Source organism: Ovis canadensis, chromosome 20 (assembly GCF_042477335.2).
Source record: "Ovis canadensis isolate MfBH-ARS-UI-01 breed Bighorn chromosome 20, ARS-UI_OviCan_v2, whole genome shotgun sequence".
NCBI lineage: Eukaryota > Metazoa > Chordata > Mammalia > Artiodactyla > Bovidae > Ovis > Ovis canadensis.
In genome coordinates this window covers 52,320,076-52,341,616 of record NC_091264.1, presented here as the reverse complement: position 1 = coordinate 52,341,616, position 21,541 = coordinate 52,320,076, and the positions used below count along the sequence as shown (strand labels likewise).

The following is a 21,541-nucleotide window of genomic DNA, read 5'->3' as shown; positions in this document are numbered from 1 at the left end:
CCTGATTGGCTAGGAGCCATCTAAAAGATAAGTGTAAGAACCAGAAGAGGTGGCTCTCAGAACTGCCGCATTTAGACACGGTCGGAATTCCCTACTCCCTTCAGTGCATCCTGCCACCTTTTATCCAAGACTGTTCTTGCCTTAGAGCAGTTAGAATCTCTAAGTTCACCAGTCCAAAACTGGCTTCCCTTGCACTGCACACGGCTCTAACATACAACGGAAGATAAATTCATTGGACACCCCTATTTGGGCATCTGTGATCTTTAGAACACAGCCTGGGCTATAATTGAGTCTCACTAATTAGTACTAATTAGTAGGAGAAAAACCACTAGCCTCATATGCTAAGTCCAAAGAAAATAGCTCTATTCTTTCAATAGAAACGGTAACTAGAACTAGACGTACACAGCGCAAGTGAGCAGAGATTCATCAAGAGGCCAGCTTTAAGGATTAAATTTATAATTGTGTATAATTAGTACATCAATTATATGTAAATGGTGTCTGAAGGAGCTGGATAAAACAATTATTCGGTTAAGCAGTTTAAATATTCCCTGTTACACTATTCATTGCATCTTATAAATAATACAAAGGTTAATTTCAGACCAGCCCATGCGATCTAAACTAATACAAACTTCAAATTGAGGCCATGCAAATTAATGAAGCGTTTCTACTGCAGCTACCAAAAACAATGAAGAAAGGCTGGTGGGGAAGAAAAGACAAAGAGGTAAGTCCACAGAGAAAGCAATCCATGGGAAGGGTTATTTCTCTACTCTAAATATCTGGGGTCACTCCACAAAGGGCAGAGTGAGGCTGGACACCCCTGTGTCCTGCAACCGCCTCCCCGCCCAGATTCCCATCAGTACAACCCACCTCGTGTTAGACTTTCCCTACGAGGCCACGGAATGACCTTTCCTCCTTAAATCAGGAGCCGATTTAGTCCAGAAGCCAGCCCATAAACCCTGGGGTACAGAATATGGGAGCAGGAATGCGAGGGAGAAGGGGGAAAGAAAGGGAGGAAAAGCGGAGACGTAGAAGTTAGGAAAGGAGTGAGATTCTATCACACACCCTCTCCAGGTTGGAGCAAAGGGAAAAGTCTACTTCAGTAGAAAAACACACCCAGTGTTCCGAGTAGCACTCTATCCAGAGGACGCGTACTGCCCACCTACTAAGGAAATGACTCTTCAATAAGAAAGCATCTGCAGGAAAGGCAGTCAGATACAAGGAGACTCTGGGAGCCTCGCCCGAGGACCAGTCCATACACGTCATCTCCGCTCATCCTGTCACTGGCACAGCTCTGGGGATGTACTGCCTGGTGGGGATACGTGTCTGTGGCCCCACTGAGCGCAATGACCATGAGGGCTGAGATGTCCTACCTTTGAGTTCCTCATAGCACAGAGCCTGGTACTCAAAAAAAACTCCTTGCGCTAAACTGAATGGGACCGGAAACAAACTTTCCCACACAGCAAATTTTGGAAAAGCTCTTACGTCTCTCTCCGGTCAAGTGTGGCATAAATTCTGCACTGGACTGCACTTGCTTCTGAACACTGTGACCTTTAAAAAATCATTTGGACCAGGGAGCAGGGAAGAAAGAGGAATGGGGGATCACTGCTCTGTTGAAAGGACAGCGTTTCTGTTTCAGGTGATGGAGAAAGTTCTGGAGATGGATGGTGGTGATGGTTGCATTGTTGTGAGCGAACTTAATGCCATTAAGTTGTACACTATAGGGGGATAAAATGGCAAATTCTACATTATGTATATTTTATCACAATAAAAAATGATAAATGAATAAATCAGTAGTTATAAACTTGAATTGGGTGCTAAAAACTTCAGAGTATGAAATGAGAGAACTCAGTTAAGCGCTGCACCCTTATGGAATATGGTCTACTAGGAACCGAGTTAAATAATCTACTTGATTTCATAAACCAAGTCACTGTTCCCTGGCATCAGGCCCCCAAGTCACTTGCAGCTAAGGTGTTAAACTTCCCCTCCTGAAAGTCTTCCAAATGCAAAATAGATATTCCTTATGGTTACCCATGCCTTATCAAAATACTTTACCATTCTTGGTATGTAAATAGAAGGTTTATTGCTCACCTTAGCAAAGGTTTAAACTTTTCTGGTGTAAAACTCTTTAAAAGGAAAAATATAAAAGCTTAATACTGACTAAAGTTACCTCACAGGGGAAAAAGAAAAGTGTGATAATACCCAATTAAGCTGAACTTTCTACCTTAAAATAAAATCACTTGAAATCAGCTTCTTTCTAAGGCATAAAGCTTAACCAGCCATTTCTTAAAAAAGTGCACCCTAAATGAGCACATGTATAGGTAAAATTCAGTGTGTATCCTATATTACAGACAACCCAGAAAAATTACAAGAAAGTCAGATCACTCTGGAATTTTTCCTAACTTTCCATTGCCCTAAATAGCCAAGTTTGATGGGTAGAGGCAGCAGGTTCCGAGGTTTGACATCTGTTAATAACACTGGGTTTAAACAATAGCCAGACTTCTTTTCCCCTTATCACAGATAATTGAGAAGAGGGTTACCCTGGAAAGTACAGAGTCACCCTGGCTCAACCGCCTTCCATGACACACTGGACTTTTTTTTTTTTTTTAATTAAGTGATCCAAATGTTGCTCTGGCCAAGCCCTCCAAGGAGTAGCATTATTTCCTCAGGCACTCAATGCCCTCCAGCAAACTCACCTAACGTCCAGGCAAAGTAATACTTGGGCTTGGAGGCTTGCATGACAACATATAAGTAGCAGAGTCGGGTCAGAAAGTTTGCTTCATGAACAAACCAGTCGTCAACCAGGGAGGCGACAGGGAAGGTCTTCGTCAGCGTCAGAAACAAAAGGAGAGATACCAAGGTCATGCACAGTTTGTGCATCACGGCTCCCTGGAAATTGGGGAGAAGAATGAAGTAACTATTCAGAAGACACTGGTGCGTGGAAAACAATTTCAGCAAAGGCATGCTAAGGATAAAGCTGCCCCATGGCTGCTGTGGTAATAGTCTCTAGAAGGAGAGGCAAAGGGCATTATTCCTCAGGGCACAGTTTCAGATGATGGGCATACATGCTGTATTTAGATACAGGATTCGCCTCTGACACCCCAGGAAGGGATGGATCTTAAAAAAAAAAAACTCTTACCAGCACATTCTACCATCAAAGGTCAGGTGGTATTATTACCCAAGTGAGAGACCACTTGCTCAGTTGGGTCCGACTCTGCAAGCCCATGGACTGTACAGCCCACCAGGCTCCTCTGTCCATGGAGTTCTCCAGGCAACAATACTGGAGTAGGTTGCCATTTCCTTCTCCAGGGGATCTTTGTGACCCGGGGATCGAACCCGGGTCTCCTGTGTTGCACAGATTCTTTACCATCTGAGTCATTAGGGAAGCCCCCAAACATGCAAAATCAGTAACATTACAGGGTGGCAATCTTCCATCAGAAAGAAAGAGCCACTGGCCGCCTGGTCCTGCAGCCAGCAGAGCCAAGGGAATGGGTCTGAGTGGCCAGCAAGGAGCACAGAAGCTTAGTGAGGAAGGATTCTGGGCACATGATTCCATGTCTGAGCCAGGACATGGGCAGATAGCCTTACAAACCCTTTCTGGATGGTCTCCATGCAGTCTGCTCTGGGCTTGAGATGTACTGAGGTTTTCAGTTCCCCTGGATGGAGTCATTTTGCCCAGATCCCCTGACAGCCAGGAGATGTCAGCTAACACCCAAAGAATTATAGTCCCCAACTTTATAAAAGACTACTTTCATTTGTAACAGTGCCTGCCTCCCAGGGTGGCTTGGGGTTTCAGCACAGGAATGTTTACAAGGGACTGAGAACAGTGCCGGATTCCCGGCATCTCTCAGTAGAGCGCATCATGCTTTATCTAACTATTCACCACTAGTGTGCGCCAGCCCCTCACATCCACGTGTCTTTGGCTAAAATGCAACTTCAGAGCTTCATGTTCTCTGTGCACAAAAATGCAAGAGTCTCCTTGGAGGGTGACATGAAAACTCTCTGATAATATTATTTTCCAAATAATGTGACACAGAACTCTTGAGATAGACCCTGCATATAAGCACCTGTGGTTACTCAGATGACGCCCAGCCAGTGACTTCCCTCCTAGATTCTGTCCATAAAGGTCTCTGATTCACCATAAACTGCAGAGGACCTGACTGTGTCAAAACTCAGAAAACATAGGCTTAATCAATCATTTAAATTTTCAAATACTTAATGTTGCCTGACAGTGGCATTTAAAAAGGATTTAAATTATCCTCAATTTCTCCCTTTCTAATGTTACTTCATTCCTTCCATTAATTATAAATTTTCCTTAAATATAGGATATCTGATCTGGATACATTCAGCAGATTTGCAAAGTTCAATGAGTTATCCTCATGTTGATTAATCTGAGATTATAACACTTCAAATTAAAACATTATTTCAAAAAAACACCTTTCAACTCTCTACAAGTCAATAAGATGAAACTTACTGACTATAAGGCATGCCAGTATAAAGCTGGTTTCCCTTGCCATAGTAAGGCTCTGCAATAAAAAGTACATTTATTTTGGTTCCCACTCTTTCCCCCTTCACCATTTATGACATAGTCTCCTTTGGCTGTCTACGAATTTCTATTCATAAAGACACATTTGAAGGTGTTAACTAGCACAATTGTAGGTACATCATAGGCAGTAAATACTGGCTGGTTGGCAAGTAGATTAATTGCTGTAATATTTCTAGCCAATGAGCTTCTCTGTGAAATAAACTCCTGTTGCTCCAACATGGAGAACTCCTGCAAATAAATACCAATGTTGATATTTTAAACAGGGGAAAAAGTTATGGGCCAAGCTTTCTGGTAAACTGTTTGGCTTTTTAATTAGAACAATTAAAAGTGACAGTCAGCCCTGGCAGCAAAGCTCTACTTCCTAGACCTCTGGACAAATACTTGGCACTAAAAAACAACTTACAGTGGGAGAAGGTTCTGGCAGACTGTGGAAGCCTTTTTCCTTCCAGTTCACTTCCAGCAACTTCATGTGTGTGTGTCTCCCCTCAATGAAGGCTATATAATCCTTGAAATTGTTACAAGGGCCTGCTATGATGCTCATGAAGTTGAGAAGGTAGCTCACATATTCCAAAAAGGAGGGTTTTGCTCTGCAAAAATAAAGTGAGAAGTTGAAGAGTCTTCAGTCTTCGATTTTTCTTTCATATCTGCAAATATGCCCGTTGTAAAGACAGGTGTTGTCTCTGTCGCTTGTTAAATACTACACGCTCGCTCTTTGTTCTGTTTCTTAAAAAACCCACCTAAGAGAGAAATGTAGTTGAAAGCAAGTTAAGGAGGTGAGTGGCTCAGAGACGGCACGGCACTCTATGGCGCCCTCTGCTGGCCAACCGCAGCTCTACACGCGGAGGGCCAGACCAGGACAAAGGGAGCCTCGAGGCTGGGGAACAAACATTCTTTCAGCCGTCTGTCCACCCGAGAAAATGAAGGTAATAAACAGCAGGCAGGGTGGGAGCCAGGCCTAATGTGACTTGGTCGAGATGGTGTGAGATGGGAAAACTCCCTCTCAACTGCCAAAATAAATACAAAACAAACGATGGGTGGAACTGGTTTCCACTTGAAGAGGCCACACAAAACTATTGCCGTAGCAGTCTCCTGTCCGCTTTGGCCTCCAGGCATGACGTCCCGGCCAACAGACGAGTAGTGGCAGGAGAACACTCTGCAGAGACCAGCTGTGTCTAGTGTGTGAATGGCATTTTAAAGGGCAGGCTCAGGACCCCCTTGGTGGTCCAGTGGTTAAGACTCCGCACTTCCAATGCAGGGGGTGCGTGTCTGATCCCTGGTCCAGGAACTAGCATCCCATATGTCTCGCAACCAAAAATAAATGAAGTGCTGGTGCTATTACTGTCTGAGTAGAGTTTCATTAAAAATCGTAACATTGGAAAGCAAAAATAAGTACCAAAGGGCATGCTCTTCTAATGACAGAATTGTGGGGAAAGGATTCCTCACCGGGTTAGCCCTCCAGTGTTTACACCTCTATGATGCTCAGCAAAGAAGCTGGTTCATGAGACTCTTGTGGCGGTTCTTTCTCCATCGCTTTCAAGTCCCGATTCCTTAATGAAGGAATGAAGCTGGGACCCTGTCTCATACATCCCAGTTATCTCTTGCTACTTTCTGGTATTCATTGGGAGGACTGATGCTGAAGCTGAAACTCCGAAACTCTGGCCACCTGATGCGAAGAACTGACTCATTGGAAAAGACCCTGATGCTGGGAAAGATTGAAGGCAGGAGGAGAAGGGGATGACAGAGGATGAGATGGTTGGATGGCATCACCGTCTTGATGGACATGAGTTTGAGCAAGCTCTGGGAGTTGGTGATGGACAGGGAAGCCTGATGTGCTGCAGTCCATGGGGCCACAAAGAGTCAGACACGACTGAGTGACTGAACTGAATTCTCTGGTAGGAACTCTCCACCATGACTGTACCACCCTCCCCCACATGCCATTTTACAGCCTTATCAGTGCTATTCTCCTCTTTACACGGCTTCCCTTCCTCTCTGATGCCCACCCCCTCTCTACGTCACATAACATTGGCCAAAATCCACCTTCAAACTTTAGCTTTCTCCTTCTTCCTCTTGCCCAGCCCATCTTTCTCTCTCCAACCCTATATCCTATCTTCCTTCATGCCAGCATAATCATACTGATGGGCACAGATAAGTGACTGTTGCTTGAGGATGCCCCCCAACTCCAGATACATGCCCAATAAAAATAATTCTGGAATAAACATTACAACCGCAGTGAAGGAGAATCCTGGGAAACTAAGAAAATTACAGAGCCACCGACCCTTTAATCGAGGGAACCTATCCCACAACTACACCCAAATCCATTTAAAATGACCTATGAACAAGGTTATCACAGCTTACCATTTATAAAAGCCAGACAACCCAGTCTACTGATTGTCCATCAACAGTAGCTTCATTCCATAAACAATATTACATCCATATAAACAAGGAAGAGCTCTGAATACTGATGCCCAAAGGGCTCAAGAAGGGCTCAAGAATATATCGTCAAACTTACTTTACAGCAAGTCGATGTTGCTCGCTGGAAAGATCTTCAGCCCTTCGACCTAGTCCTATGAAAAGAAACATTTGGAAATAAGAGGTTTTGAGTGAAGTAGATCACTACATCCTAAAAGAGGCTGATAAAAACTCCTTTGAAAGAAATGATTCATTTTTATTTCACCAGTCATAAAGAGTCTCTGTTTTCCTTTTTTTTTTTTTTTTAAGTGCCCTGGATCAAAGAGCTACCAATAAGTACATGAGTGAGAAGGAAAGTCTTTATAGGTTCTTAGGAAGAGGGGAGGATTCGGAGGTTACCCTTATTTAATTCACCAGTATGGACAGGGACCTACACTGCATGTATTCCTTATCACGCTGTATATGTTTTCATTGCTACATGAGACACACAAGCCTGCCTTGCTGCCTGCACTTGCCTAACTACCACCCAGATTATGCTGGGTACACACACCTGGTACACGCTGAGAATGGAATGGAATGGGAAAGAAAGAGGGGACCTTCCTCTTCCAAAGGGGAAAAAAAAAAACCAAACAGGAAATGTAACCCTGAATGCAGGGAAAACACCAAAGAATTATCAGGAGTTTTTTCTTCTTTTAAAACGCACCCATGCCAGAACTCCCAACCAAATCGCACTTGTGCCTCCTAGAAAATGCTTATGTTAACTTACAGCAAGGAAACCAAACTGTCATCTTAAAAGCAAAAGAATTCAACTTTAAAACTGTATATTTAGCTAAGACAGATTATGGTCAACAACCACCAACACAACTCAAAAACATGCCTAAGAGAAGGCAGAGTGTTTCTGGAATTTACTTGTTCCTCCCACACACAAGAAAGAAAAAAAGGCAAACAAACATTTTGCTGTGTGTAAGGGATATTCTAAAAACAAAAAACAGGGTAAACTGAGAACGCTTTAAAAAGTAAATTTAGGCAAAAAGCCTATGTATTAAAAACGAAAACAAGAAGCAATGTTGATTAAACAAAATTACACTCACTTTTTTCTAAGATCTCATCAAATAGTCCAGCTCTGGCAATCTCAGGAGGGCTTCCCTGATAGTTCAGTTGATAAAGAATCCGCCTGCAATGCAGGAGACCTGGGTTCGATTCCTGGGTCAGGAGATCTGCTGGAGAAGTCATAGGCTACCCACTCCAGCAATCTCAGGAATTAAATTGATTTTAGCTTATTGACTTATGGAGCTAGTATGAGTCTATAACCATGATCAAATGGTTTTCAGGTACAAAAATACTGACCAGCTCACTCCATTTTGCCCACGACTTTGCCAGCTGGGGCACTAAATATCTCCTGTCCTGGGAAACCTCCGGGTTCTGAGCAAACCCGGATAGCTGATCAGTGTAGACAGACTCCATCCTCAGAATAAAATTACTCGGTTCTCTAGAGAATGACTAATCACCAAGTATGAACTGGGAATAAACAGGGTCAAAATGAAATCAAACCAGTTCTCAAGCTTTAAGTAAAAACAAGAAGACTTGCTAGTGGGGACTAAATCTTCCCAATCTGTCAACACATAAAGAAGTTTCAGCAATCGGAAAGCATTTGTTAGAGCCCTACAAACCCAAAGAAGACATCCTTACTAATCGCACCTGCTTCTTTTAAGCCCATATTGAAACCTTCCTCTTGCGTGGAAATGCCACCCTCCTTTCCTGGAACCCGGGAGTAACACTGGAAATAATCACATGTTCTGGCCATTATCAGGAAGGGCCCAAGTGAAGAATATGTTCAGTTTTTAGACAACCGGAAGATTCTTCCTCTTGCCAGCTTTTTATAGGTTCAGGCCAATCTCATAATATAATTTTCCAAGCCAAAAATAAAGGTAACTTAACTAGCCAATGCTGTTTCATCTTTTATTACCATCCGAGCTTCTCAGAGATGAACCCAAAGGAAAAAGGATGCCATTTCTTCTTGAAAGATTTGGAAATCAAGGGCAGAGAGTACTGCAAAATTAACTGAAATTTAAAACATCACACAGCTAAACCAAAACCCCACTGTTCCTGATGCAAATGTTTCAGCAAAGGCTACAGATTCAGCAATGGAATGGTAGGTAACGGCTGGGAAAGTAGAAAGCTATGATTAATCTGAGTTGCAAAAAAAAAAAATTTTTTTTTTTTCCAAGATATAACAAGATCTGCCAGCCCTTGTCTAAACGTTAGGCTGTGTATACAGTGGAAAAGAAGAACTCTGAAGGTCAAGCTCACTCTTAGACCCAAAAGGAGCGCTGCTGTTCTCACCGTCATGAACTTGGAATGCCAAGGTTGTGATCTTCTGAGTAACAATCATCAGAGGCCTAAAAGGAAGATAGAAAAAAATGAAGACTGGCCACCTCGCCACGGGAGAAAATGTTTATTCCATCTCTGGCCCTGGTAGTTTCTCATCTTGAAGCTTATTAAGTAAAATACAAAAACCATGGAATTCAAAACAATCTTCCCCTTCCAAATCACCTTGAATAAGTAGAACAAGTGAACAGCAAGATCACCCGGAAAAGTCTGTCTTGCATTTTTATTTGAAGCTAAGTTCCAGAAACAACATTGCCAGCATCTCCTGGAGCTTGTCTGAAACGCTGAAGCTTATGCTCCATGCCCGACCATAAAATGAGAACCTGAATTTTAACAAGATCTCCATGGAATTCAAATGCACATTTACGCGTAAGCAGCACTAGTGTGGGAAACCCCCAATCCAGTGCCCTGGTTCCACCTGGATGGGTATATATTTTGACTTCTTCATCCTAATATGGTCTAACATGGTTTGTTCTATTTAAAGGCAATTCTTCCATGCACACGTAGTAAAGAAAAAGAAACGCATTTGTAAAATGCAGCTTCCTGTAAATAAAACATTTAGTGACCTAAAATAGCAACAATCTTAATTTGAGGGGGAAAAAAAAAGCTTAAGAAGTGACATCCATGTTAACAAGGGTGCCAAGATAGTTCAATGGAGGCAAGAAGAGTCTTTTCAACAAACAGTGATGGGATAACTAGACAGCCACATAAAAAGCATACCGGAAGTAACTGAAGATGGTTCAAAGGCCTAAATGTAAGAGCTAAAACTACAAAACTCTTACAAGAAAACACAGGCATAAATCTTCATGACCTTCAATGTGGCAACAGCCTCTTAGCTATAATACCAAAAGCCCAAGCAACCAAAGGGAAAGAAAGTTGATTAAATGGATGTCATTAAAACTTAAATTTTTTGTGTTTCAAAGGACACACACCATCAAAAAAATGTGAAAAGACATTTCACAGCATGTACAAACATGTGAAAATCATATTTCTGCTAAGGAACCTGTACTAGACTACACAAAGGACTCTTCCGAATTAAAAATAAAAAGACCAAAATAACCAGTTTAAATGGCCAAAGGCTCTGAATGGACATTGATCTTAAAGAAGAGATACACAAGCGGTGAAGAAGCACATCAAAACATGTTCCACTGTCATCAGCCACCAGAGACACGCAAATCAAAACCGTGAGACACCACTCGGCAAGCACCAGGATGACCAGAATCAAAAAGACAGGTGGTTTTGGCCATGAGGCAGAGAACTGGAAGCCTCATACATTACTGGTGGGAATATTAAATGGTGCAGCTGCTTGAAAAGCAGTCTGGAAGTTTCTCAAAAGGTTAGACATAGAATTACCATATGAGCAAGCAATTCCTCTCCTAGGTATATACCCATGATGTGTCTACACATAAACTTGTACATTCATGTTCAAAGCAACATTATTCATAACAGCCCCAAAGGAACAACCCAAATAACCCAAATGTTATATAAATGCATTTTATTTATCCATTCATCAGTTGATGAGTGTTTGGATTATTCCTTTCAGGCTGTTATGAATAGTGTTGCTCTGAACATGTATGTACAAGTCTGTGTGTAGACATATTTTTCTTTCTCATCAACTGATGGGCAAATAAAATATGATATGTCCATCCAGGGCTTCCCCAGTAGGCTCAGCAGTAAAGAATCTGTTTGCAGTGCAGGAGATGTGGGTTTGATCCCTGGGCTGGGAAAATCCCCTGGAGGAGGAAATAGCAACCCACTACAGAATTCTTGCCTGTAAAATTCCCTGGACAGAGGAGCCTGGTGAGCTACAGTCCATGGGGTCACAAAGAGTCGGACATGGCAGAGCACAGCACACACTCACACACACACACACACGTGCCCATCCAACAGAATATTCAATAATTCAGTAAAAGCAACAAAGCACTACTACATGCTACAGTACGGAGACACCTTGAAAACATTATGCTAAGTGAAAGAAGCCAGACCCAATGGCCACATATTGTATGATTCCATTTATATAAAATGCCTAGAATAGGCAAATCTATAGAGAAATGAAATAGATTGCTGGTTGCTTTGGGTAGGAGGGTGATGAAAATGTAAAATTAGCCACTGTAAATGGTTAGACTCTAAATTCACTCTGCATATTGCCAAAACCTGCTGAATTGTGTCCTTTAAATGGGTGAATTGTATGGTACCCGAATTATATCTCAATAAAGCTGCAGTTTGGTTTTTCCAATCATCTGGTCTAGCTCAGTACCTTTAACAGCTCTATTCTTGCCCCATAAGACAAGATAAAATCTCACCGCCCAACTACCATACCTTCCTCTAAACCTTCTAAGTTTAGCCTGGTTTTCTGATCTCCATCCTCATGGCTTCTTACTGAATTTGCCATCTCTAACCCGTATGTTCTGAGGGCTCATTTACATACAAAGCTGAGGTCTGGTCAATGTCCTTGAGATATTATCCTTGAGATAATATCAGGTTATCCTTGAGATAACCTTAGGGTGCAGCACAGCCTCTGGGCCCTGAGCTCTGGCCACGCCAGGTGTGGGAGGATAGGACTGGACACAAAGCATCCTTAGGCCAAAGCTGATATGTCCACTGTACCCAGCCACCTCTCTCTGAGGTCATTTTCCTCTTTAATTCCTCTCATTCCCATTTCCATTTACCATCTCTTTAAAAGAATAAACATGTAATATTTTCAACTACCAGTACAAACTAAGAAGATACACTATTTTAAAGAGCATGTCAACAAAGGCCCTTTGAAATCTTAACACCTACACCCAGCTTTATATCTTATTTGCAAAAGCCGCACTGCCAACATTTGAAACAAGAATCCTCACACTGAAAGGTGAAGAGCAGGGGAAGTGAGTGGTCTGCCTGCGGAAGGGAGGGGCGGCTTGCTCTCCGGGACTGGGGCGAAATAGGAGTGGTAGACAGGGTGGTCACGCTAGGGCAGCAAGACAGCTCACAGCTGACACTGATTTTGATTACACTCTTATATAGTGGGGGGAAAAAAAAAAAACTGCTTCCAGAACACGGAGGTTTGGGTCCTAAAACTAAGATACATCAAAACTTTCTATAAGAGCAATTTGGCCTTATAGACCAATATAACCTCACAGCTCATCTTCTTGATATTCTACCAGCCTTCTAACCCATTATGTATAACAGATGCAGAGAGCTGTTTATCTTGAAAGGGACTCACTCTAAGCATCACATTCCAAGTAGTTGCCAAAGATGACCTTTTTTTCCCCAAAGCCTTTTTGTCCTGTAAGACTGTAAGTCTGAGGAATCAGTAATAGGACCTAAGCTCCCAGCCTTCTTTACACAAAGCCCAGCACAAATTATTTTGTATTCTGAGACACACATTCTGATGACCCATGCACTTTGCAAGCTTAGTTTCTACATTTGATTTAATTTATAACTTCATTTTAAAGGGGTTTATAACATTGATATATCCATAAAGAAAATGTGTCACAGAATTAGCTTGCTCTTCTCTCTCTATAGAAGATGGATGGATAAAGAACATACAGTATATATATATAATGGAATATTACTCAGCCATTAAAAAGAATGAAATGATGCCATTTGCAGCAACATGGATGGACATGGACATGCTAAGTGAAGTAAGTCAGAGAAACACAAATATCATATCACTTATACGTAGAATCTTAAAAAACTGATACAAATGAACTTCTTTACAAAACAGAGTTACAGACTTAGAAAATGAATATGGTTACCAGTAGGGAAAAATGAGGTGTAGTGGGGAGGATAGATTGGAAGTTTGGGATGGACATGTACACAATGCTATAATTAAAATAGATAACCAACAAGGACCTACTGTATAGCACAGGGAACTCTATTTTATAATAACCTAAATGGGAAAAGAATTTGAAAAAATGATACATATTTATAATTGAATCACTTTGCTATACACCTGAAACTAACATTGCTCATCAACCATATTCTAATATAAAATAAAAAAAAATTCTTTTAAGAAATGTAACATTTGTTTTCCTTTACCAGGGGTTAGATTTAATGTATTCCACAATTAGGCACATGTTCAGCAAAGCATTTAGTATCTATTCACAGAAACAATGGGCATGAGAAAGCAGCTCTCTGATTGGCTGCTGGGGATGCGTAATTGACCGGCTCCAGCTGCATCCTCTGGTTCCATTGCCTTGTTAGTGCTGAGCCCACAGCTCCTGAGGCTGTGTCCAGTCAATGACTGAGCACCCAGTAGGGCCCTCCAGGCCAGGTATGGTGCTCCTCAGCTTAGGATCCTAGCTTGAAGACTTATCACTGAACTCACTGAAATATTACGAGAACTGCACTGCAGTCCAAGACCTCAGTCCCCTCCTTTCCTCTCCATCTCAGGGGTCAGACGTGCATTTCTGTCTGATGGCTCTCCCAGATGGAAGAGCCTCCCTGGTTAGTTGCCTCCATGTTTTCCCTCCCAGGTATTTCACCCAACAAACCTCATACTTCTGCTCCCACTTTGGCATCCACTTCTCACAGAACCCAGGCTAATAAAATGCAGAATACTAAATATCTGGATCAATGTAAATGAGTAACAGTTATTCCATATGAAATCTGTACCTTTAGGTCTATATAAGAATCATATTGTTATCATTCTTGATGAAAAAAAATCTCCCTTCTGGGAGCGGGGGGCAAAAGAAAGAAGCTATGGGTCAAATATTGTTACTCATCACCCAGACTATATTTTCAATAATATAGTGTTTCTGTTTGAAATATCTGAAGAAAGTTCTAGCAACTTAAATAGGAAACAACTCACATGTGGGATCATGGGCTTACAAAACACACACTGGCAACCTGCAGGAAAGGAAATGGGGTAAGACTCCTACATTCTTACTTTCCTGTGGGTGTAAGGAACAGTGCCATATGCTCCTGCTCAGAGGATGTCCATTCTAAACACTTTTTCATTCATCAATTTATTTAAGCCGATGGGTAGATCAGATGCCAGACTCAGACGGCACAGCTTACTGAGACGTCAGAGTTACTGACTTAGGATAAAACTCAAATACCATAGTACCGTCCATGTTGCATTTCAATCAAAAAGTAATATAATCTAAGACACAGACCCCACCTATTTGCACATACTGGGCTGATCAGTTCAGTGATTGGGATTATAACAACAGAGGAAACTACATCTCCCATGGAACAACAGGGCAAATGAGCTCTCCTACCCCAAGGGGTGTGAGTGAGTAGTATTTCTAGAATGCCCAACGGGATAACCAGGAACACAAACAGCTACTGTTCCACTGGCGTAGGCTGCAGTTCACCATGATAAGCATGCAGTCTGCATTCAACTGTATTATATTTAAATGACACTTAGAACTTATTATATAAAATTAAAAAAAAACACAATTATTGAAATCACCAATAAAGACCGCTCCACAACTCTAGACAGAATCACTGTCTCAGCATTTATTTCCCTCCACTCTTTTTCCCCCACACATGTCCACATTCATGAAAATGGAATCTCAATACATGTATTTTTGTGTGTGTGGTTTTGATTTTCCATTATATTGTAAGCATTTCCAGTGTTATTAGATATTCTTTGAAGACATCATTTTAATGGATGCATATTAGTACCAGAATTTATTTTTTAATTTTTTTGGCCACACCATGTGGCTTGTGGGATCTTAGTTCCCTAACCAGGGATTGAATCTATGACCTTAGCAGTGAGAGCATGGAATCTGAACCACTGGACAACCAAGGAATTCCCATTTAGTATCATAATTTAACCATTCACCCCTTTTGGACCATTTAGGATGTTTCCAATTTTGCACTATGATTGACAAGTTGAACTATTCATAAGTTGAACACACATATGAATAAATTTGACTTCCTTCAGGTAGTTCCTAGGAATTTAATATGATACAAACTTTGAAAAATTTCTTGCTTAAAATTTGTGGCTAAGTTGCCTTCCAGAACAGTTGTACCAATTTATACTCCCACTAGCAGCGCATAAAAGTTCTCATTTCATGATGTTTTCAAAAAAACATGAGCAACTCAAATTGCCATCCTGATGACAGAGCAATTATCTGCCTGAATCTGGCCCTGTCTGCAAAAGGATTAAGGTTCCTTCTTGCTGTTTCCCTCAGAAGAAAAAACTCGATTTGCACCCTTCTGTGAGCAAAAAACAATCAGTTCACGATCACAGACTTAAAAGGAATCAAGTATCAGCTTTATTACAAGCAATTGTTGAGCTTCCCCAGGGAGAACAGTTAAATCTTCTCATATTTTTTATAACCTGCATTCACAGAGAAAACATGGAGGGCACTGGCCCCTGTGTGTACTGACACAAATGACATTAGCTTCACTAATAAACGTGAATCTGTGTGTCACGCTCACCATTCACACCAGCTTTGATTACTTTCAGAATGATAAATCTTCAAGCCCCAGAATAATCTGAAGTACAAGTTTATATGCTCCCCCAAATTAGAAACACATATACATCATTGCTGGAGAAGGGAATGGCAATCCACTCCAGTATTCTTGCCTGGAGAATTCCATGGACAGAGGACAGTCCGTGGGGTTGCAAAGAGTTGGACACAACGGAGCAATTAACACACACACATCGCTGTAACAAGACGAACATAATCCAATCTTGGTCAATTCCTGTCTGCGCTCTTGCCCTAAACAACAGTGTTAAGCACATAGGTTTGCATGCATGCTCAGAAGAGAACAGCTATTACATCAGGCTGCTGCCTTAAAACACCAAGTATAACTTCAAATCACTGCTTGACTCCTCAACAAAATCCTAAATAAGATTCTTCAGTTCAGTTCAGTCGCTCAGTCATGTTCAACTCTTTGCAACCCCATGAATCGCAGCATGCCAGGCCTCCCTGTCCATCAACAACTCCCAGAGTTCAGTGAAACTCACTTCCATTGAGTCAATGATGCCATCCAGCCATCTCATCCTCTGTCATCCCCTTCTCCTGCCCCCAATCCCTCCCAGCATCAGGGTCTTTTCCAATGAGTCAACTCTTCACATGAGGTGGCCAAAATATTGGAGTTTCAGCTTCAGCATCAGTCCCTCCAATGAACACCCAGGACTGATCTCCTTTAGAATGGACTGGTTGGATCTCCTTGCAGTCCAAGGGACTCTCAAGAGTCTTCTCCAACACCACAGTTCAAAAGCATCAATTCTTCAGCCCTCAGCTTTCTTCACAGTCCAACTCTCTCATCCATACATGACCACTGGAAAAACCATAGCCTTGACTAGACGGACCTTTGTTGGCAAAGTAATGTCTCTGCTTTTGAATATGCTATCTAAGTTGGTCATAACTTTTCTTCCAAGGAGTAAGCGTCTTTTAAGATTCTTAGACCAACATAAACAGTAGTGTTAAACAAATTCCATTCTGAAAGAGAACTGCTGGTTGCTTGTATGTTCATAATGAGAACTGTTCCCTATTGGGGCTTCCCTGGTGGCTCAGACAGTAAAGAATCTGATGCACATTTGATTTCTGGGTTGGGAAGATCCCCTGGAGAAGCGAATGGGAACCCACTCCGATATTCTTGCCTGGAAAATGCCATGGACAGAGGAGCCTGGAGGGCTACAGTCCATGAAGTCACAAAGAGTTGGACATGACTGACCCACTAACACAATGAGAACAGACATAAGAATCTCTCCCATGGACCATTTGTGATGTAAAGCACTTTGTCAATTTCCAGTTAGTTGGCACCTCTCCATTCATGTTTCCGACATTCCCCAAGAAGGTGGATTTGTATCAGTGACACTGTGCATTTAGGGTGACAGGGAAAAAAATAATGCTGCTGCCTAAGAATGCCCTATAATTAAAAAAAAAAAAAAACAAACATATCTTCCAAGAATTGAATAAAGTATGGTCACTTGCCAATTAGGGCTCTAAATCACCTTCGACATACAAGAACAGACACATTTTCGTTGTCTCCTTCCCCTAACAGAAGTGTCCCTTCTCATTCAAACAGTCTGCACTTTTATATATAAAGAAGAGATTTCTTAACACAAGCAGACCCAAAAAAATGCCAGAGGGTAAACACCACGTAAGGGAATGTAGCACAATTTCGCCTACGCCGCTGACAGTGGAGTGGACAGGAACTTCCATCCTCCCCTGCTCTCAAACCCCAAATCCACCCCGTTTCAAAAACACATGACTGTCTTCCCATAATGTGCCCTCTATCCTTCCCTTTTGGTACCTTTCCACAATTGCAATTATACTAAAAATGACGTAACAACCATTCGAGAGTTTTACGGACAAAACCACTGGAGGAGATGTCACCAGGGCAGGAAGGAATGTGGAGAGGGAGGCACTGTGTCCTGTGTGACCAGGAGCCGGGGACTGCGTTCAGCAGATATATATATGAAATCAGAACAATGGATATTCATCTCCTTGGGCCCCCATAACACAAATGGGTGCCTTAAAACAAACAAACAAAAAAAACTTATTGTCTCACAGTCCTGGAGGTCAGAAAGGCCACAAGCAAGGTGCTGGCAGAGCTGGGCTTTTCTGAAAGCTCTGACGGAGAACGTTCCATGCTTCTCCCTAGCTCCTCGGGGCAGACAGCAACCCCTGGGGTCCCTTAGCTTGCGGCTGCATCACTCTTATCTCTGCCTCTGTCTTCACGGGGCCGCCCCTCCCCCTGGGTATCTCTGTCTCTCCCGCGGACATCTTATAAGGACACCCGCCATGTGAATTTAGGGCCCATCCTAATCTAGCATGCCTTCACACTAACTAGTTACACCTGCAAAGGTCCTGTTTCTAAATAAGAACATATTCTGAGGCTCCAAGTGGACACGAATTAGGGGAACACTCGTCAAACCAGTTCATGGTGACACGCTCACATGCGACCTCCCTATGCAAACCTGAAATGGGTAACTGCACATGCATCCTTGCTGAGTCTTTCCTCACCCCTGTCTCCTGTAACTGTGCCTGCCATCTACAGGTTCTCAGTCAGGTCTGCTGAACGATGAATGAAGGTACCTTCCAAGGCAGAACCCAAGCCACTTCGGAGCATGGATCTGATCGATGATGGCTTTGCTCTTACACAATCCCCATCCACTATCTCCGGAGTCGTTTTCTCCAACACGGATTGAGAAGGGAAGGGGAAGCAAAGATGCTTGCAAAGCAATCTTAATGCAAGATTTTCATTTCTATACTCCTGTCTCACCCCCTTTAGGCTTTCTCAAATACTAGAGTATTTAAGTCATTCATTTATGACGTGACAGGTGTTCTTCCCTGGTGGCTCAGATGGTATAGCATCTGCCTCCAATGCGGGAGACCCAGGTTCAATCCTTGGGTCGAGAAGATCTCCTGGAGAAGGAAATGGCAACCCACTCCAGTACTCTTGCCCGGAAAATCCTATGGACGGAGGAATCTGGTAGGCCACAGTCCATGGGGTCGCAAAGAAACTGAACGACTTCACTTTCACTATGACGTGCCAGAAGCTCTTCTAAGTATGGGGAACAGGGGACACAATTCTGGAGTTAAACCAAAAAAACTGAAGTTTGTTGATTAAACTCTAAGGAGAGTTACGATGACCATTTTGAAATTACTTTTAATGCTATAACTTTGCGACTATGTTGCTAATCTTTGTTGCTCCCATATTTTCCATATTTTGCTAGCCATACACATCACTGACAAAACAGAAAGAAGTTTGTGAATTTGTTTCAAGAAAACTGAAAAATAGTGGTCCACAATCTGGGAGGAAAGGAATAAAGAAAGGATGCAACTCAAAGAGAAAAAGGCAAAACCCAGAGGACTGAGGGTAAGAGGAACTTATGCCCAGAAAGCCAGTCTGAGACCAAACTAGGGTTGTGGAAGTTTCAAGGCAACAGTTTTTGTGTTCCAAGCAACACTTTGCCTCCTGAAGCCTCGTCACAGTGGGAGCGTTTAGTTGCACAACCTGGGAAGTTCATACAAATGAGTGGTAAGTTGCAGCCCTTATTTCATTGATTACTCTCTACCAACTCAGCCCATGAAAGGCAGGTCAACCTGAGAGGAGAACCCAGGCCCTCCCTGACCTCAGGCTGCCTGCATAGAAGAGAAGCGAAACTCTAAGGAAGTGAAGTGGAGAATACATGATGTGTAAGGAGGAGGAACTCTCCTTTAGTGCCCGTTCCTCAAGATTCGCAAAAAGCTGTTCCTGAAAGAACATCAACAGAGCACAAATTTTTCTCTGATCCACCGTCACCTTCACTAGGGGACCCACTAGGAGAGGGGGTGGCCCCCCGGGTGAAGGCCACGGTGACAGACACAATTCTACAAGGAGGATGGAGACCCCTGCTATGCCAGACAGTACCCTTCTGGTTGCCAGCAGCCTGGGGGAGCTGCAGAGGGGACCTGGGAAGAAGGCCAGAGCAGCCAGGGGGCACTCAATGGGGCTCACAGAGCAGCTGTTGGACTGGCCAAAAAGCTCATCTGGCTTTTCCGTAACAGCACATGGAAAAACCCGAATGAACTTTTTGGCCAGCCCAATGTTTATCAGCTCCTATGGAAAAATTTTGTGTTATTAACTGTAAGAGATAAAACACCAACTCTGTGTTTGGGACCTTAGAATAGGGGTTGGCAGACTTTTCTGTACAGAGCATGATAGGAAATATTTTGGCTTCTGTAAGGTCGTATGGTTTCTGTCATAACTACTCAGCGCTACCACCGTAGCGCAAAAAGCAGCCGCAGATAACAAATACATGAGTAAGTGCCTGGGCATGTTCCAATATAACTACAGAAACAAGTGGCAGCCCAGACAGAGCCCACAGCATGTGGCTGGCGACCCTACCTTACGACAATGGCAGAGCTCACCATCCTACGGAGCAATCAAATCACCGCCCTCAACCTCACATGCACCGTCTTACCAAATGACTTAACCACATCACTGATGACTCATACCTGTGTTCTCGATCTTTCCAGAACCCAGGGGACTGAGTCAAAGTCAGCCACCCAACCACCCCAACGCAAATGAGGATACTCACCCAGAAAAATCTGTAGTGAGAATTCCGTAGTGGAAGATGTAGATTCGACTGATGTGGCAGACTGTAAGGTAGCCCATTGCTACAAAAAAGGAGTATCTGGAACCAAAAAAACACACCGAGCATCAGATCATTGTGCAAGCACTCAGCTGACTTTCCCTCCTTCACCCCCCACATGCAATTAGCCACAAAGTCCTATCTGGTCCACCTCCCCCCCAGCACATCCCTGCTCCTCACTTGCACACCCACGGCTCTCAGCCCTTCATCTTTCCTCTTCTGGACCACGGCAGTCCTTCTCAACTCGGGCAGCATGATGGAATCACCTGGGGAGTAACTGGCCCCACCCCTGGATATTCTAATTTCATTGATAAGAGATACACATGGCAGGTGTCACTCCAATGTGCAGCCAGAGCTGGGAACCACGGACCTGTAAGGTCCTGCACTCAGATCCTCCTCTTCACAAACCATCCTGTTTACACAGTGATCTTCCTAAAATATAAATCATCCTATTGCCAACCACTCCCTTCCTGAAACACTTTGTTCCTTGGCTTCCATTCTCCTTGTTTCCTTCCCAGCTCTCTGGTCAGTTCTTCCAAGGCTCTTGCTCAGCCTATCTTCCTCCCTCTACTCCTTAGGCGTCAGCAGTCCCAATGCGCTGCTCAGGATCCTCCCTGCTGATGCCTGAGGCTTCAGTTTCCACCTTCTCCTGTTCACTCCATGGCCTCCTTCAGAGGATCAAACTACAGTATAAACCAGCAATGTACACACACACACACACACGCATGCATGCCATTAAGAACATTCATCAGCTTGTACATATACAGGTATGTGATCACCTGATTAACCACTGTCTCCCTTACAAGCCGGAAAGCCCCATGAAAGTAAGGATGGCCAGGTGTGTTTCATTCACCACTAGCTGCGACTGTTGCCAGTGTTGAATGAACACACAATGAATGAATGTTTCTTGACTTAAAAGCCACAGGGTTCAATCTCTGGTTCGGGAAGATCCCACCTTCCCTGGGGCAACTAAGCCCAGAGCTACTGAAGCCCACATGCCCTAGAGCCTGTACTCCACAACAAGAGACGCTGCGGCAATGAGAACTCCACGCACCCCAACTAAACAGCAACCCTGACTGTCTGCAGTAAGAGAAAGCCTGGGCGCAGCAACAAAGACCCAGCGCAGCCATAGATAAATGAATAAAGCCGTTTAAACAAGTCTTGCTCCT

At 43.0% G+C, this 21,541-nt stretch overlaps 1 protein-coding gene across 7 annotated transcripts in view; it reads right to left on the bottom strand.

Moving 5' to 3' along the window:
- Positions 1 to 21,541, bottom strand: part of MBOAT1 (membrane bound O-acyltransferase domain containing 1) — a 159,562-nt gene that overhangs the window by 64,760 nt on the left and 73,261 nt on the right. For all 7 annotated transcript variants that reach the window (XR_011251125.1, XR_011251123.1, XR_011251122.1 and 4 more), the window contains 5 exons: positions 20,319 to 20,414; positions 9,296 to 9,351; positions 7,053 to 7,107; positions 4,947 to 5,130; positions 2,694 to 2,886 (listed from right to left, as the gene is read on the bottom strand). Coding sequence is in view for 3 of the 7 variants with exons in the window: in XM_069562801.1 (XP_069418902.1) it covers positions 2,694 to 2,886; positions 4,947 to 5,130; positions 7,053 to 7,107; positions 9,296 to 9,351; positions 20,319 to 20,414 (584 nt within the window). In the remaining 4 variants the exon portion in view is untranslated. The remainder of the gene's footprint in view (positions 1 to 2,693; positions 2,887 to 4,946; positions 5,131 to 7,052; positions 7,108 to 9,295; positions 9,352 to 20,318; positions 20,415 to 21,541) is intronic.